This window comes from Apostichopus japonicus, chromosome 3 (assembly GCF_037975245.1).
Source record: "Apostichopus japonicus isolate 1M-3 chromosome 3, ASM3797524v1, whole genome shotgun sequence".
Classification (NCBI taxonomy): domain Eukaryota; kingdom Metazoa; phylum Echinodermata; class Holothuroidea; order Aspidochirotida; family Stichopodidae; genus Apostichopus; species Apostichopus japonicus.
In genome coordinates, this window is record NC_092563.1 from 16,304,059 (window position 1) to 16,323,414 (window position 19,356).

General features: G+C 38.3%; 1 protein-coding gene across 1 annotated transcript in view; it reads right to left on the reverse strand.

Moving 5' to 3' along the window:
• LOC139965007 (uncharacterized) overlaps positions 1–19,356 on the reverse strand; it is an 89,266-nt gene that overhangs the window by 36,619 nt on the left and 33,291 nt on the right. Inside the window, exons 19-34 of the mRNA XM_071967154.1 lie at positions 18,910–19,032; positions 18,457–18,567; positions 16,715–16,840; positions 15,747–15,869; positions 15,023–15,151; positions 14,762–14,890; positions 14,500–14,629; positions 14,249–14,370; positions 13,526–13,655; positions 13,275–13,396; positions 7,601–7,768; positions 6,597–6,716; positions 5,332–5,442; positions 4,542–4,661; positions 3,236–3,481; positions 403–654 (exon numbers count right to left, since the gene is read on the reverse strand). Of these exons, the coding sequence (XP_071823255.1) occupies positions 403–654; positions 3,236–3,481; positions 4,542–4,661; positions 5,332–5,442; positions 6,597–6,716; positions 7,601–7,768; positions 13,275–13,396; positions 13,526–13,655; positions 14,249–14,370; positions 14,500–14,629; positions 14,762–14,890; positions 15,023–15,151; positions 15,747–15,869; positions 16,715–16,840; positions 18,457–18,567; positions 18,910–19,032 (2,262 nt within the window). The remainder of the gene's footprint in view (positions 1–402; positions 655–3,235; positions 3,482–4,541; positions 4,662–5,331; positions 5,443–6,596; positions 6,717–7,600; positions 7,769–13,274; positions 13,397–13,525; positions 13,656–14,248; positions 14,371–14,499; positions 14,630–14,761; positions 14,891–15,022; positions 15,152–15,746; positions 15,870–16,714; positions 16,841–18,456; positions 18,568–18,909; positions 19,033–19,356) is intronic.

The window sequence follows — 19,356 nt, forward strand, 5'->3', positions numbered from 1 at the left end:
AGAGTACTATGTATATTAGACAAATAAAGAGTACTATGTATATTAGACTGTCATATTGTATGTGGACTACTACTGCACCATTTAAAATCTAAAAGATTACAAATGTTTGAGAAAATAGACATCAATCTTTGAGGAAGTGAATTTATAATAGCTAGGTTGGTCTGATATGATCCAAATAACTTTCTTAAATATTACTGAGCAAGTCCATTCGAAAATCGGAAACTCAAAAGAAAAGCAGCATTCCATTTTAGTGAGGCCCAATAACAAACAAAGCTCAGTGGCGAAACTGGACTTTAAACCGATTAATTGCTGATATTTTACTTTTGAAATATAATTTGGTTTTGGGCTTTAGACCATTTTGTGGTTATTGTTGTTTTTGCATCTTTAAGATTCCAATCTTACCTGGTAAATCAATATCAAATGTACAAGATGCAGAAACCCCTGCGAAACCAAGGTCTGTACAAGTGCAGGTGACAGTTGTCATCACAGATGTTGTCAACGTGAGCGGGGAGGGAGGATCGCAGGTTACGACGACAGGATTTCCTGTAGCACTGGTGCATTGTGGGTCCGACCAAAATACGAAATTTTCACCGAATCCAAATGGGAATATGTTGATGTCCCTCTCCTGGGGACATGTCACCACCGGTCTTGCTTCTAGAAGTATGAGGAGGAAGATTTCTATCATAAATCAGGACTGTATGCCGATGACAGGCTCTGTTTGTTTAGAACATTTTCAGTACACTTACAGTCTAGGTACTGAGCAAGAAGTGAAATTAAGCAAGCTGGCAGACGATATCTGTATCCCATATAACCATATACGCTCGCAAACCTAGTGATGTGTGTCGCAAGATCAGTGGCGTAGCTAGGATTTTTTGAGTGGGTGGCCATGGGGGCTGTTCTTCTTGTGGGAGGGGGGCAGAGGTTACTAAGTGGAGCGCCACCTTGGTTGGCGAGGAGCGTACAGAGAAAATTTGAGATTTCAGCACCCCCCAGATCGCAGGAGATAGCACCTGTGAGGCAATATAGCAACCAAAAAGATGTGCAACTTTGGTGACAGAAATGCAAAAAAAGTTTTTTCTCTTTCATGCTGACTGGCCTTGCCAACTCAGCCAGACTTTTAACTTGAGGGAAGTTGGCATCATTTGTCGTTTCAAGGTGTCAAGGCCTTTCTCCCAACTCAAACCCCTGTGGGCTACCGGTAGGTTTGCAGGATATGCCCACATGTGGACTTAAGTAGCATTAGAGGAAGGGGATGGAAGACTAACACGCATAGATGTTTCGGTAATGATCCATAGTGGTTGCTCGGTGCTAATTAGGCCATTTATTGGGTTTCTTGAGGCAGCTGTCATCAGAATCTGGGTTTTTGTGCCAATCGATGACCGATAACATGTATTGGTATGTAAATTTCTTCTTCATATATCTAGCAAAACAAATGAGTGGATTTCATTTCATTGGAGTGATCACTTGGTGCACTTCAAATTAAGAGTGAAATTTAACTCTATTGGAGTTAACCCTCACTCCTAATATGAGTGAATATAACTCTATTAGGAGTTAAGATTCACTCCAATGGAGTGGAAATTCACTCTTATACCGCAATGTGCTCAGTGATCGCTCCCATGGAGTGAAATTCAACTATGTTTTTATAGGAAAAAGAAAGTTGGGGGCATATGCTACAGATAACGCCTGGCTGCAGGTGTTTATGATCCCGACACCTCAGCCCTAGCCGGACGGTTGTTTATGTCCAGACAAGGGGGTCCAGTGCTGCCTGGAGCTTGTGACCATCCAAGCTCTCTGATTACTCGGACTACCTCCTACCTAGCAAGCGGATTCAATTATTCCTGCCTAGAGAAGGAACCAACATGCTGTACATGGAGTTTGAATCTGACAAACAAGAAGGGTCATAATTCTCCAATATGGATATTGTAGTATTGTTAATAGACTGATGAAACATTGAACTCGAGATCATAACCATTGTATGTTAATCTAACAATTTTCAACTGTCAGATTTGATTAGCAGTGCCAAAACTATTTCCCAATTGTGGGGCGCTGTTTTTTTTTCCATACCCATTGGCCATGCGGAGCATCACGTACATATTCACGACAATTCATACCAAGTCTTTGCTATGACCAGCCTGAGATTTAAACCCTAGACCTCTGGCTGCTACTGACAATTTTCAATTCTGCTTTTCTACTAATAGACAAAAATAGAACAATGCTATAGTAGTTAGTAGTTCCTCATAATTATACACAAAGCAATATCCATGCACTTGCAACCTCAAATTTATTATGCATACATATAAACATATTTTCACAGACAGATGAAGATAAAAAGAACTGATTATGCCAAATAGTAGCACTAATGAACCCCCCCCCCCCCCCCCCTTATCAAATAAAACATCAAAATGAAACACCAGCAATGTACTTGCAACCTTAATTCAGTTACATATTATCAGTATCTAATCAAGATATTTCCAACAATACACTTATTTCTGCCAAAAATGATGGCATTGTGTACACTCCAATTATTCACAAAACAATAAGTTCAAGATACTGTTGTTTTTGTCTTTTGATAGATTGTTGCGCTAGATGGAAGCACTGAACATATTTCAGCAGATATCGATATCGCGCAGCACATGCACAAGGTTCGTGGTGTATGGTCGCAATCGTCGCATCGACCATTGCCATGCTATGTGACCATTCTCATGATTACTACAGATATTGTATTGTAGATCATACATTAACCAATGGACCAAGTCAACACTGGCATGAGAGTCGAGGGATCATAGGAAAATAGGATGGACATAACCTTGTGGTACCTTGAATACATTACAAGGATGATCATACTTAACTATAAACCAATCAACTGCATCTCAATTAGACTGCACCTCCAAGGGTTCACTGATACAACGGCATGATATATTGGCAATGATATATCGTAAACACTATCTCGGGTCCGAACGATCGAGACTATAAGCCGATGGAATTAGCACTGCACCTATATACACCCAGGATGCAGATCCGATGGACAGATTAAGGATCATAACTGTAAGGGTATATGGCAATACCTGTGCTTTATCATACCACGTTTATTAACACTGTATCTGGAAATGATCCATTTCAATAGTGAGAGGTATCTAAGCGAGATCAACCCTTAATTCAGTGTGTAAAGCACTCCTGATCCACTCGTCATCATTTTACATCATTCCCAACCATCGCAGTCCCAAATTACACTCACCATCGTTCCCGACAACGAATGAGCACTCTGCCACCAGCATCTCGATCGAGCACAAGCAAGATACCATATTGTTTCCACCTCGGGGGAACACGTCCCCAGGGTCCGAAGAGCAGGTAGCAGCCACTGGGAAATTAATGCCATCCGTGCAGGTGACCAGCGGCCAGAGGGCCACGATGTTGTCGCCGATCTCAAAGATCTCAATCGAGTCCGGGGTCGGGCAGTCGATCGTCACACCGACTCCGACAACTGGAGGAGGAACGAAAATGTGGAGGATACTAGAGTACGCCACAAGCTCGACATTTCGGACTGATTTTGATGCATTTTACTTTTAATATCGTTGGAAGAAGCTTTCCTGATTACAGATATAATTTTCTGGACAGAAGCAGTTCTTGTCACTATGTGATTAATTGATAACCAGGTGAAATGCATCAATTTTCATACAATGTGGTACTACTTTGGGTAACAAATTTAGAATGTGTGAAAATTTTGCGGCGGTAATATTGTTCACTAGGATATTAAAAATTTGCATCCCGGGGACACAGCGTCTCAGGGATTAACGTGACATAATTGGGTGCACACAATGTGATAGCGTATAGCACGAGCATCTGCACAAGAAGAAATTAATATTGCAAGTAGTTTAACAAAATACTTTGTTCATTGAGTACTGAAGATGCAAGAATGTTTTGCAGACGATGGGTATTGGACTGGTGAACACGTGCCTCCGTTCAGACATGGATTACTGGCGCATGGAGCTATGTCTACAAATGGAAGCAATGCATCAGCACATCAAAGATAGCACAAAAGTGTTAATGACGGTGACCATTAAAGGCATGGTGGCGATGTCTGTACGGCAGAACTTCGTAACGTTTCATAAAGTGATAAAAGTGTCACGGTTGCATAACGTAAAAAAACTTGCTTTAATACAAGCAATTCAAACTGGGGAATTTAAATGTCAATTTCCAGATATTTTCTCTACTTTTAAGCAAGCTTTTTTCAGTTCCACTTTTAACATGGTACAACCAAAGACTCTCATCCTGAATATATCAATATTAATATATTACTGTTTTTTACAGTTATATTAAATATTTTTGTAATTATTAATGTAAATTATCATTTCTGTCATTACATAGATATTATATATCATTAAAGATTATATATTATATATTATTAAAGATACAACTTGATCACAATTGTAAATACCGAACTGTGGAGAATGCAAAGCAATGTGGCTTCTATCTAATTAAAAAAAAATCATATAAATCATTACTATATTTAGTTTAATAAAAGCAAGGTTTTACTTTCTTACTGATTTCACAATTAACGCCGAAGAAATCTCTCTGGCAAATGCAGGTAAACCCGTCGTTATCGTTGGGTACGCAAGTTCCACCATTGAGACAGGAAGTACTCGGGTCTGCACAGGGCAGTTCTATATAGACCGGACAAAAAATATAGAGCAAGAATTTTAAACTTGAATGGAATTGTTTCCAGAAACAAGAAATCTTAGTTCTGGATTTTCCAACTCACTACAATTTCAATTACACACACACACACATATATATATATATATATATATGTATATATATATATATTACTGGCGTTGCGTCTTACAAGGAAAACAATTCTTGTTTATGTGTATGCTCAATCATATATGAAATCCATATAACAGTAACGACAGAATCTATCTTTAGAGCAGAGTGCTGGCTTGAATGAGATTTGATCCAGTGATCCAGCTATGATATACAAAGTCTATGGGCAGTACCAATTAACTACAAGCACAACTACTTAAGCTGGTGGCAAATCCCAATTTAACTATTCCTCTGCTAGAAATTCATGGCATCCCTGAAGCAGGGTATAGAGACTTGCATATTGTTTGATGAAAAATACTGTATCCTGTATAATAATGGAATACTGTATAAGGAATATCAAAACAGCAAATCTGCCATTGAGGTATTTATTGACGGGCACATCATATACAGAGTATTAAGAAATAAAAATTAATAGATAAAAAATAAAAATCATAAGTAAAACTAAATAAATAAGCCACATTTTGAGAAGTAAATCAAATCTATGATTTTGAAGATGAACTCTGTACGGACCTTGTTCACAGGTGGGACCAGCGAAGCTAAATGGACACTGGCAAACAAAAGCCCCAGCCATTGTGGGCACACAAAGTCCTCCATTCTGACAAGGTGAGTTGCTGCAGGGATCTGGATCATGGGTAAAAAAAAATGGAATGAACAGTGAATAAACATTTTTATGAATCTAATAACAATCTGGAGGACTACATGATAACAAATGAATATGTGTGGTACTGGAACAGGGTAGGTCACACAGACCTGAACAGATCACCCATAAACCAATCAATCTTGTCTACTGTATGTATGCTGTACGTATGTATGTATTTTAGATCCTCCTGCAAGCAGGAATTCACGAGGAAGCCTCATTGGCTTATCAAAGCCGCAAGCTGACCCAAGTCAGTCTCTTAGATTCATATTTAACGTCCATGATTATGGATTGTCATATGTCAACGACTCTGTAACTGGACGACATACATTAATCTTGGAGTGACTCGAACCGGGGACCTTATGATTGGAAGGCACCAGGCATTATCCACTGAGCTATTAAACACTCCTACTGCTGGGAGGAAATTAGAGGGAGGGAAAGAGAATGAACATATAACCATGTGGTACATGCAGTACATGACCAGGATCTGGGTAGATCATACACAGACCAATGGACCAAGATAACACTAGGATGGGATTCCAGGGAGGGAAGGAGAATGAACATATAACCATGTGGTACCCGCAGGCCGCAGTACATGACCAGGATCTGGGTAGATCATACATTAACCAATGGACCAAGTCAACACTGGCATGAGAGTCGAGGGATCATAGGAAAATAGGATGGACATAACCTTGTGGTACCTTGAATACATTACAAGGATGATCATACTTAACTATAAACCAATCAACTGCATCTCAATTAGACTGCACCTCCAAGGGATCACTGATACAACGGCATGATATATTGGCAATGATATATCGTAAACACTATCTCGGGTCCGAACGATCGAGACTATAAGCCGATGGAATTAGCACTGCACCTATATACACCCAGGATGCAGATCCGATGGACAGATTAAGGATCATAACTGTAGGGGTATATGGCAATACCTGTGCTTTATCATACCACGTTTATTAACACTGTATCTGGAAATGATCCATTTCAATAGTGAGAGGTATCTAAGCGAGCTGGTAAAGACTGTGCTCTGAGGACTTGACTTACACTAAGATGCGTCTTAGTAAAGAACTGTTTGGATGGGATTTCTTTACTCTCATGAAAGAGACAACGGTTTTCTTACCTTCTGGACATTCTTGACCGATGCTGCCATCTGGACAAAAACAAATATATCCAAAGGGAGTTTCTTCACAAGTTCCTCGGGGACCACAAGGATTTGGATCACAAGCTCCGCCTCCTCCTCCTGTTACAAGAGAAAATAAATAAGAAAATAATAAGAAAAACCATTCATTAGTTATGGAGCCACTTGGTACTAGCTATGTGACATCTATACTTCTTACACACAAGAAAATACATACACACAAAACCACACAAACCAATTATTCAATTTCCCTTAGAATAAACAAAACAGAAAAATGAAGCTAACAAACAAGATTACTGTTATAAAGTATCTAGTGAATAAATAAATGAATAATTATTGCAAAGTCTAAGTTAATGGCACTTGAAAACAATTTCAGAGATTATGATGAACGTCAGAAAGATGCAACATCACAATTGTAAATACCTAAATGTGGGAAATGCAAAGCAATGTGGCTTCTATCTAATTAAAAAAAATCATAATCATTACTATATTAGTTTAAATAACAGCAAGGTTTAAAAGTTTACTGAGCATTTTACTTATCACCATTAGATATATATGTTCGTCAGCCTCCGTTTAACACACATGACCTAAAAGCTAGGAACAAGAAATGCATGACAGTCAAGCCTGCCTAAAGAAAAACAGTCCTCCTCAAATTCACTCGAGCATTAATAATTTGTTACTTGATAGCATAAACTACCCCAAATACTGCCATTTGGATTCATCCTTGAGTGCATGCACCTAATTCATTGACCAGTCACCTGTATGATTGTAAAACACAAGTTGCCCTTATGGCCAACACTACTTTCCTGTGTGAAGACAAATTTGGCTGGACCACTGAAATAATACACTGTGTGTTTAAATCATGAATTTGTGCAGAGGATTGTTGTTCAGTTTGGCTATAGCATATTCAATCTCCCCTGTTTTTGGCCTGGCCTGTGGTATTTGCTATAGGCAGGGAAGATCGTAAAGAGGGTGACTCTACTCACCGCAATCGGCTGGATTGCCGTTAGCGTCAAACCACTCGGCCAAACACGGGGAGATTCTATCGCAGTAGTTGGGGACACACTCTGCATTGGGATTCGCAGCACATGTCGCACCGTCACAGGGATTCCTCAAGCATGGCAAAGCTGGTAAACCATCTGGACACTGAACATCTAAAATAAACAAAACAAATATTTCAAACAATGTGAGAGAATCATCAACTTTAAAGCAATTTGTACAGCTGGTAAAGACTGTTTGAGTAATTGCTGTTTAGCAGCAGGGTGGGACAGAGGACAGACATGAAGACATTATTGTACGATACCAGGTCGGTTCCGCAAACTGGATCGAACTGACTTGTACAGATTATGGAATTACAATCCTCTAAGATGTGAAGAGAAAAAAACAATTGAAAGTCATTCTTTTACATCAATTCTAACACCGTCAATGTTTTTGCCGAGCTTTATCCGGACGATAATCTCGGCGAGGGCTCTACTGTTCCACCGTTCTGTATACAAGAGAGTCAACCGATTATATTTAACAGGATGTTCTGTTGGTACTGTGTTATAAAAACATAGTTCCTTCAAATTTTTCTGCCCTACGAGGGCAAAAACAGCTCGTCTCGATTGTATTGTTTCGTCGTGAAGATACCAAATCCTTCGTCAAGCTTTGAGGAATTTTTATCAAGTTTTTCTGGCAACAGCAGAAAGATTGACATCGTCTCAACGGATGATGGTGACTGCTGAAAAGATCTGTTTTTTTGTTTTGTTTATTGACCAAAACGAAAAAAATATAACTTTCTCCCAGAAAATGTTGCTGTTTCATGTCAATTTTGGACCATGTTCAACCATGCATCAGTGAATCTCATTTCCAGGAAAGATCAATATTATTGACGTGTTCAAGTGTTCAACCATGCATCAGTGAATCTCATTTCCAGGAAAGATCAATACTATTGTCGCGCTCAAGTGGATGATACAATGGATTTCTTCCTATGACACAATGGCTTACACCAAGTTGGCTTTTGTTGTGTGCCTCCTACTACACTGCACTATCCATGTTCAACCATGCATCAGTGAATCTCATTTCCAGGAAAGATCAATATTATTGACGTGCTCAAGTGGATGATACAATGGATTTCTTCCTATGACACAATGGCTTACACCAAGTTGGCTTTTGTTGTGTGCATCCTACTACACTGCACTATCTTCCAGTGTAATGTACTACTACATGTGAATACCAATGGTACTAGTTACTTCAATAGTAAACTTGATCATCACAAATTTCTTGGTAGAAATATTGCACTTTATTCAAACTCCACAGTGACTTTCAAGCTCCAACTCCTCAAGGCAGGTGACGTTCATCCAAACCCCGGTCCTGATGTTACACCAGCACCTACTCTTACTTCAGTCAAATCAAGACCTACATACTCTTACACCACGGAACAGTTACTCCATATAAATCTAAATGTGAATGCCAAAGCCCATGTTTCTAACACTTTGTGGAGACATTTAGTGACTCTTGGTATAAACAACAGACATCCAACACATCGTGGAAATAGGGGGAAAGTTAAACATATTCCAAATTTCACATTGGAATCCACAAATTTAGAAACTGTCCGCAATTCAACTCCTACAAACACAACTACCATCAAGAAAAAGGTTACAATGTGCCTTTGGAACATCCGGTCTGTCGGAAATAAAACCACATTTTTAAGTGACTACCTAATTGAGCATGATATTGATGTTATGTGCATAACAGAATCGTGGTTGAATGAAAATGATGCTGTTACCATTGGAGAATGCACACCACCAACATACTCCTTCTTAAATTATCCAAGAGGTACTGATGACCACGGAGGTATTGCGATAGTTTATAAAACAGCGATGAAATTTCGGACATTCAAACCTAATCTGATTGCTCATACCTTTGAATATGCTTGCATCACAGACCCGATAAATGGTATTACATATGTTGTCGTTTATCGCCCTGATCCTTTCCCAAAGAAAACTTTTGATTTCCTAGAAGAATTTGATGACTTTATTACCAACATATCATCTTTAACAAGCAGATTATTCATACTAGGTGACTTCAACATCCATGTTGACAAGCCTGATCACCCAGTTGTTAGGAAATTTAACGCAACTCTTGTTTCTTCTGGTTTGTACCAGCACATTCTTGAGCCTACACATAGGTCTGGACATACTCTGGATCTTGTCATAACACGCTGTGATGATGAATTAATCAATGAATTTAAGGTGAAAGTTAGCTCTTTATCTGATCATCACATGATTCATTGTGTGCTAAACCAAGAGAAATCTGTGCCTCTAAACTCCGTCACTACTTGCCGAAACTTCCAGCGTATGGACCACAATGCTTTTAAAAAAGACCTTGCATCTAAATTTTGTGAAGTACAATCTAGTGAGTCACCTGTGGAACTGCTGACCAGCTTTGATTCAGCCATCACTTCTGTACTCGACAAGCACGCACCTCTCAAAACCAAGTCTCATAAGTTACGACCCAAGCAACCTTGGTATAATCGTGATATCAGTGTTGAAAGACGTTTGAGAAGGAAATTTGAGCGAAAATGGCGCAAATCGGGTACTGAGATCGATCGTATGGCTTATGAAAATCAGAGGGATAGAGTCAACCAATTGATTGATGCCAGTAAGATCGAGTTTTACAGGTCCTCTCTTGCAAATTCTGACAAAAAGGATGTTTTTAAAACTGTAAACTCCTTGCTCAACAAAAACCGTAGAATTCTTCCTCAATCCGATTCACCTCAACTTCTGGCAAATGACTTTGCCACATTCTTCAAGGACAAGGTTGATAAAATCCGTAATGCTCTTGATGAGCAGCTGCCTGGCAATGATAAGGCTACCAATGAGATCAATGAACAGCCTACCGACTTGGAAATGTTTAATGAATTTGAACAGATTTCAGAGGAGGATGTACGGAAATTAGTGAAGGGGTTTGCAAGTAAATCATGCACCCTTGACACCATTCCTACGTGGCTACTAAAACAAAATCTAGACATCATGTTGTCTGCACTTACCTCAATCATAAATGCATCTCTCTCATCCGGCATTTTCCCAAATTCTCTTGGTCAAGCCATAATATCGCCAATTTTGAAGAAACCTTCCTTGGATCACAATGCTTTAAGTAGTTATCGTCCTGTATCAAATATCAGATTTGTGGCAAAGCTCATTGAAAAAGCTGTTGCCACACAGTTGAAACAGCACATATCTCTGCACAATCTCGACGAGCCGTACCAGTCTGCATATAAGACACATAACAGTACTGAGACAGCACTCTTGAGGGTTAAAGATGATGTACTTAAGGCGATGGACAAGTCTCATGTTGTTTTTCTGGTGTTATTGGACTTGTCCGCCGCCTTTGACACTATAGACCATGATGTACTGCTTAAGAGAATGAATACAAAGTTGGGAATATCAGGGATTGCCCTCCAATGGTTCAAATCCTACCTGTCTGATAGACAAAGCCGTGTTTCCATTGGCAACAACTACTCTGATCCTGTTGATTTAGAGTATGGACTGCCACAAGGCTCTATCCTTGGCCCCTTAAAGTTTGTAATCTACACACTCCCTCTCGGTAAAATCATTCGTCGTCATGCCTTAGACTTTCATCTCTATGCAGATGACACACAGTTGTACTGTTCTTTTGACCCAAAAATACCAGGTGCACGGCAGCATGCTATTGAGAGGCTTCAACTGTGTATTGCTGAAATCCAAGAGTGGATGTCTTGCAACAAGTTAAAATTAAATGAGAGCAAAACAGAGTTCATTGTGCTTGGATCACCCTATTTTCTTCAGAAACTGCCACCTGTGTTACTGAAAATCGGTGATGCACATATTGAACCAACACAGTCGGTTCGGAACTTGGGCATAATTTTTGATGCAAATATGACTATGACTAAACAAATATCTAGCCTCTGTCAATCAATACATTTCCAGTTAAGAAACATCCGGAGAATAAAGAGATATCTTGATAAAGAAACTCTCCATCATGTCGTCAGGGCTTTAGTCATCTCTCGTCTCGACTATGGAAATCTTCTTCTTTTTGGTGCTACGGAACATGAATTGGACAGAGTTCAGAGATTGCAGAACAATGCTGCCCGGTTGGTATGCTCCATATCCAAGAGAGATCACATTACTCCAACACTTAAAGAACTCCACTGGCTGCCAATAAGGGAAAGGATTCAGTTTAAACTCTGTCTTTATGTCTTTAAATCCATGAACAATACTGCACCTGTTTATTTATCCAATCTACTGTCACCTTATACTCCCCAAAGAACTCTCCGCTCTACTCATGACATAACCCGCTTGAATGTTCCTAGAACGAACAAGGTCTTGGGTCAGAAATCGTTCAGTGTAGCCGGTCCACAGTCATGGAACAATCTCCCTCGTACTATCAGAGAAACTGACAATATCTCTCAATTTCGTAGTAATCTTAAGACTCACCTATTTCCATGCTAAGTTGTGTCTGTGTCACAAGCGCTATGATCTAGATGGAATAGCGCTATATAAATATTAATTGTTGTTGTTGTTGTTGTTGTCAATGGAACAAGACTGTATTCATATGAAGCCATATGTGCAGTGCACCATTCGTGAATGATGGTTATAACATTTTCACCTTCTTATCGCAGCTAGATTTTAATTGTAATGGTATATCTGATAGAAAGTGCAGTTTCCTGGACAAAAGAACGCATTTCACAAAAGAAGAACCATTTCCTTCTTCTGAATAAAGGAATGGTCAGAAAGGCAGATCACTTTGCTGTTAACTGGCTGCATACAGATTTCAGAGCTCAGTTTACTAATTGTATCTTACATGAAAGACGAAGAAAAAATAAAGCTAACAAAAATAATTTTTACTAGTTATAAGTTAAGTTAATGGCACTACTTAACAATTTCAGAGGTTACCTTATGCGAGAAACAGTGAAATATTGCACGATTTAACAGCTGCTATGATCACAAATAATATCTTTGCAAGCTATGAATAAGTGTTTCTGGAACCATTATATATTACCTTGCAACCAAATATTTGTTAAGTTAAGTTAATGGCACTACTTAACAATTTCAGAGGTTACCTTATGCGAGAAACAGTGAAATATTGCACGATTTAACAGCTGCTATGATCACAAATAATATCTTTGCAAGCTATGAATAAGTGTTTCTTGAACCTTTATATATTACCTTGCAACCACACATTTGTTCTAGAGCTGAGGTGTTTATTACTGCCCTGGAAGTTATGAATGTAGTTGCTACAGCATCCACTATTCACAGAAAGTGTGAGATGTAATAAACAACACCTAATTGTAAACAAAGTGAGACATTTTGAGTCAACATTCTCTGTTGATATTAGATGAAATTCCTCTCAAAGTTTCCTTCTACCGGGAGGATGAGTACAGTAATAACCATCAAGGAAAGTCAATTCTTCGCAAGTTCCACCATTCTGGCAAGGATTTGAATCACGCGCACATGTAAAATTAAGAAGTGTTACAGACCCTCAATCTAAGTAAGATATCTGGGGCCTGTTTCACTAAACTTGACTTACGCACACAGGACTTAGTGCTCTAAGGACATGACTTACACTGAGATGTTTCTTAGTAAAGAACAGTTTGGATGTTTTTTTTTACTCTCATCAAAAAGACAACGGTTTTCTTACCACCTGGACATTCTTGACCGATGCTGCCATCTGGACAAAAACAAATATATCCAAAGGGAGTTTCTTCACAAGTTCCTCGGGGACCACAAGGATTTGGATCACAAGCTCCGCCTCCTCCTCCTGTTACAAGAGAAAATAAGTAAGAAAATAATAAGAAAATCCACTCATCAGTTATGGAGCCAACTTGGCACTAGCTATATCAAATTTTTACTTCTTACATGCAAACAAATACATACACACACACTTAGTTACCATTTTCACAGTTTACACCAAAGGTACCAGGTAGACAGGTACAAATATATGCCCCATCTGAGAAAGCAAGTTCCAAACAAGATCCATCATTGAAACAAGGATTTGGATCACAAGCTCCGCCTCCTCCACCTGTAACAAGAGAAAATAAATAAGAAAATAATAAGAAATCCATTCATTAGTTATGGAGCCAACTTGGCACTAGCTGTATGAAATCTTTACTTCTTACATGCAAGCAAATACCTATACACACAAAACCACTCAAAGCAAATATTCAATATTCTGTAGCAAGAAACAAAACAGAAAAATAAATCTAACACACAAAAATACTGGTTATAAAATATCTAGTGAATAAATTAATTAAGACTTATTGCATTGTCTAAGTTAATGGCACTGATCGAATTGCGCATTTGAAGTTATGTTCCTAAGTCATGACATTGAGTTGTATCTCTTGATCTGTATATAGTGGGATACATTGTCTGACTCTTACAAAGACAATGTAACAGATATTTTCACAAATAACTTATCAAACCAGAGACTGTGGGTTTCAGATTACAGGACCTCAATCTAAATAAGATATCTGGGGCGGCCTGTTTCACTAATCTCGACTTAGGCACACAGGACTTAGTGCTTTGCAGACTTGACTAACACTAGGATGCGTCTTAGTAAAGAACTGTTTGGATGTTGTTTTTTTACTCTCATGAAAGAGACAAAGGTTTTCTTACCATCTGGACATTCTTGACTGATGCTGCCATCTGGACAAAAACAAATATATCCAAAGGGAGTTTCTTCACAAGTTCCTCGGGGACCACAAGGATTTGGATCACAAGCTCCGCCTCCTCCTCCTGTTACAAGAGAAAATAAATAAGAAAATAATAAGAAAATCCACTCATCAGTTATGGAGCCAACTTGGCACTAGCTATATCAAATCTTTACTTCTTACATGCAAACAAATATATACACACACACTTAGTTACCATTTTCACAGTTTACACCAAAGGTACCAGGTAGACAGTTACAAATATATGCCCCATCTGGGAAAGGAAGTTCCGAACAAGATCCATCATTGAAACAAGGATTTGGATCACAAGCTCCGCCTCCTCCACCTGTTACAAGAGAAAATAAGTAAGAAAATAATAAGAAAATCCACTCATCAGTTATGGAGCCAACTTGGCACTAGCTATATCAAATTTTTACTTCTTACATGCAAACAAATACATACACACACACTTAGTTACCATTTTCACAGTTTACACCAAAGGTACCAGGTAGACAGGTACAAATATATGCCCCATCTGAGAAAGAAAGTTCCAAACAAGATCCATCATTGAAACAAGGATTTGGATCACAAGCTCCGCCTCCTCCTCCTGTTACAAGAGAAAATAAGTAAGAAAATCATAAGAAAATCCACTCATCAGTTATGGAGCCAACTTGGCACTAGCTATATCAAATTTTTACTTCTTACATGCAAACAAATACATACACACACACTTAGTTACCATTTTCACAGTTTACACCAAAAGTACCAGGTAGACAGGTACAAATATATGCCCCATCTGAGAAAGCAAGTTCCAAACAAGATCCATCATTGAAACAAGGATTTGGATCACAAGCTCCGCCTCCTCCACCTGTAACAAGAGAAAATAAATAAGAAAATAATAAGAAATCCATTCATTAGTTATGGAGTCAACTTGGCACTAGCTGTATGAAATCTTTACTTCTTACATGCAAGCAAATACCTATACACACACAAAACCACTCAAAGCAAATATTCAATATTCTGTAGCAAGAAACAAAACAGAAAAATAAATCTAACACACAAAAATACTGGTTATAAGATATCTAGTGAATAAATTAATTAAGACTTATTGCATTGTCTAAGTTAATGGCACTGATCGAATTGCGCATTTGAAGTTATGTTCCTAAGTCATGACATTGAGTTGTATCTCTTGATCTGTATATAGTGGGATACATTGTCTGACTCTTACAAAGACAATGTAACAGATATTTTCACAAATAACTTATCAAACCAGAGACTGAGGGCTTCAGATTACAGGACCTCAATCTAAATAAGATATCTGGGGCGGCCTGTTTCACTAATCTCGACTTAGGCACACAGGACTTAGTGCTTTGCAGACTTGACTAACACTAGGATGCGTCTTAGTAAAGAACTGTTTGGATGTTGTTTTTTTACTCTCATGAAAGAGGCAACGGTTTTCTTACCATCTGGACATTCAGGACTGAAGCTGCCATCTGGACAAAAACAAATATGTCCAATGGGAGTTTCTTGACAAGTTCCTCGGGGACCACAAGGATTTGGATCACAAGCTCCGCCTCCTCCTCCTCCTGTTACAAGAGAAAATAAATAAGAAAAAAATGAGAAAATCCACTCATTAGTTATGGAGCCAACTTGGTACTAGCAATGTGACATATATACTTCTTACACACAAGCAAATACATACACACACAACCACACTAACCAAATATTCAATTTCCTTTCAAAAAAAGATAACAGAAAAATAAAGCTAATTTTTTTTTTAATTAGTTATAAGGTATCTAGAAAATAAATGAATGAAAAATTATTACAAGTCTTAAGTTAATGGCACTTGTTAACAATTTCAGAAATTTGGTATAGCAAGAAACTGTATTATTGCATTAATTACTTTATTTAGCATTGCATTGTCACTTTGAGGCACTCTGACAAAAGTCATGTAATGTTAAGACGTATTACAGACCCTCAATCTTAATAAGATATATGTTTGTGTAAAAGTAAGTTGGCCTGACGTTTCGATCCTAACAGGATCTTCTTCAGAGGCTAAATGAAATATATATGTTTGGATAAACTTGTTTAGTAGATCATAATTAGTGAGGTATGAACCAATTATTTCTGTACAGAACTTGTGATGCTCCACAAGAGAAAAAAAAACATTCCTTTGTTTTGTTGGCAACCTTTTGTCTGATTTCATAAACATAAATAAACTTATGTCTAACTTCATTGTTTCATTCTGCTGGCAATGTTGTTGGACTAAAGTCACCAATGTATTCAGGTGGCTGGTCTTTGCCATTTAATGGTTGGATATGGTATGACCCGATTGTAGCAAATTCAAGACAAATACAGACTGTAAGGAGATAATCAAGTCTTGTCAATTTCTTGCTATTAAACGGAAGAGAGAAGCTATTCCCTTAGTTACCATTTTCACAGTTTACACCAAAGGCATCAGGAGGACAATTACAGTAATAACCATCAAGGAAAGTAAATTCTTCGCAAGTTCCACCATTCTGACAAGGATTTGAAGCACACGACCCATCTCCGCCTCCTGCAAGATCAAAATAACAAACAAGCAACGGCACATTAATTCTGCATTTTGAGTAATGTTCTTTAAGTCATTAGCTGCATCTCTTGATCTGTATATAGTGGAACATATTGTCTGACTCTTACATAGACAATGTACCAGATATTTCAATGGTAGGTTCTAATAAAGATGTTATTATCTTGGTTGCAAGTTGGGGGGGGGGGAGGGGGGTCACAAATAACTTCTAAGCTTCTAATAAGCTTCTCATAGAGAGGAAGACAACATAACAATAATAAACTTTATCCAGCATTGCATTGTCACTTGGAGTCACTCTGACCAAAGTCATGTAATGTTAAGACGTAATTACAGGACCTCAATCTAAATAAGATATATGTTTGGATAAACTTGTTAAGTAGATCATAATTAGTGAGTTATGAACCAATAATTCCTGTACAGAACATGTGATGCTCCACAAAAGAAAAAATTCTCCTTTTTTTTGGTTGGCAACCTTTTGTCTGATTGCTTAAACATAACTACACTTTTGTCTAACTTCATTGTCTAACTTTCATCAATGGCCCACCGAATATGTATTGGAAGGGGCTTGTATTATACAAATGATTAAAATCATTAAGGTTAAATAACCTGTGGCTCTGTACAATAAAGGGTCATTTTCATCTACCAACAGCCTTTCTTGGTGAAAATGGAGCCTGTTAACGTGACAGATGCTTGCCTCAACCCTCAGTACCTGTTACCCTCTATCCCGCAGACTTCCGGTGAAGGGAGTTCCTCTACCACAGATAAAAATGAACTAGATGCAGCAGGTTGGGCCTCAGAAAAGACCTTTGCTGAATTTTATGACAAACCAATCACCAGAGGTGATTTATTTGCATCGGGGGTGCTCGGAACAAATATTCCGGCTTAGCCTCATCATGTGTTTTTGTTTTAATGTAACCACAAAAATATATGGTGTTGTTTTGTTACATGCCCTAAAGTAAGGTATACCTTCTTTGTTCTGCTGAAGCAAAAATAGAAAATATAAGACAGGCAATAACTTTCGTTTTCCTCTCTTGTGGTCACGTTGCTTTAAAGTCTCATGTTAAACCGAAGTGAGTGTGATGGTATGTAGAATCTAATAATTAAACGAGACTTAGTTGAAGTTTGATTGTGATTCTACTTACCGTCACACGATCGGAGGGATAACATGCCCACCACTTTTTTAATATTAAAACTGTATACCCCTCCCTGTTATCCATGTCATGACCACACCTTGGCTTTAAACTCTGAGCTGGCAAGACAATGCGCTACTCATGTTATCCCTTGAATTATTGCAAGTCTTAAGTTAATGGCAATTGCTAACAATTTCAGAGGTTACTAAAGCAAGAACAGTGTATTATTGCATGGATTACTTTATCCAGCATTGAGTTGTCACTTTGAGTCACTCTGACAAAGTCATGTAATATTAAGACATATTCCAGGCCCTCAATCTAAATTAAGATATCTGGGGCCTGTTTCACTAAACTCGACATACACACACAGAACTTAGTGCTCTGCGGACTTGACTTACACTAAGATGCTCCTTAGTAAAGAACTGTTAGGTCAGGTGTTTTTTACTCTCATGAAAGAGACAAAGGTTTTCTTACCATCTGGACATTCAGGACCGATGCTGCCATCTGGACAAAAACAAATATGTCCAAAGGGAGTTTCTTGACAAGTTCCTCCAGTACCACAAGGATTTTGATCACAAACTCCTCCTGTGGGAGCAATATTCATAATAAAGAGATGAGCAGACTGACATTAAAGACACTTCACAGCAAACAAAGCTTCATTTACATGCAGGCACCTCCCACTCATATGAATGATGCAATTCATCATTGACATGCCATCAAATGTAATGAATGAGTGATTTAGGTTATTTTATAACTTAACAACAAACAAAGCTTTATTCGCATGCTAACACCTCCCAGTCATGAATATGAATGATGCAATTCATCGGGGACATGACAATCAGATGTTGAAAAGCCTCATACTAATGTTCCAAAAATGTATATATATATATATAAAAAAAAACAAGAAAACACCAATGATTCTCTTACCACTTGCACAGTCTTGCCCAATGCTACCATCTGGACAAGTACAAATGTGTACATCTATGAAGGGAATCGAATCACAAGTTCCGCCATTCCGACAGGGATTTGGATCACAGGGTCCGCCTCCGCCTTTAACAGAAATTACGAATAAACCACATAAACTAATGACTAGAGATTTGCCAAGGTCATAAATTCATGAATAACTCAACCATTTAACTAACCTCTTATATAATGTTTAGATTGAAAGGTACATCACATCTTCATTATTTTTCAAAGTGAGATATATACAGAAGCCAGTGGAATCTCTCAACCGACAACTTAATTAATACTCAGTGAATGCCATTAGTTAGCCAGTCCATTGACAAGCAAGACATGTGGTGATATTATTCATTTCAAAACTTTAAGGCACTTAAAGGCTTAAACTTTAAGACTCGCTCCAAACCTCGTGCCACT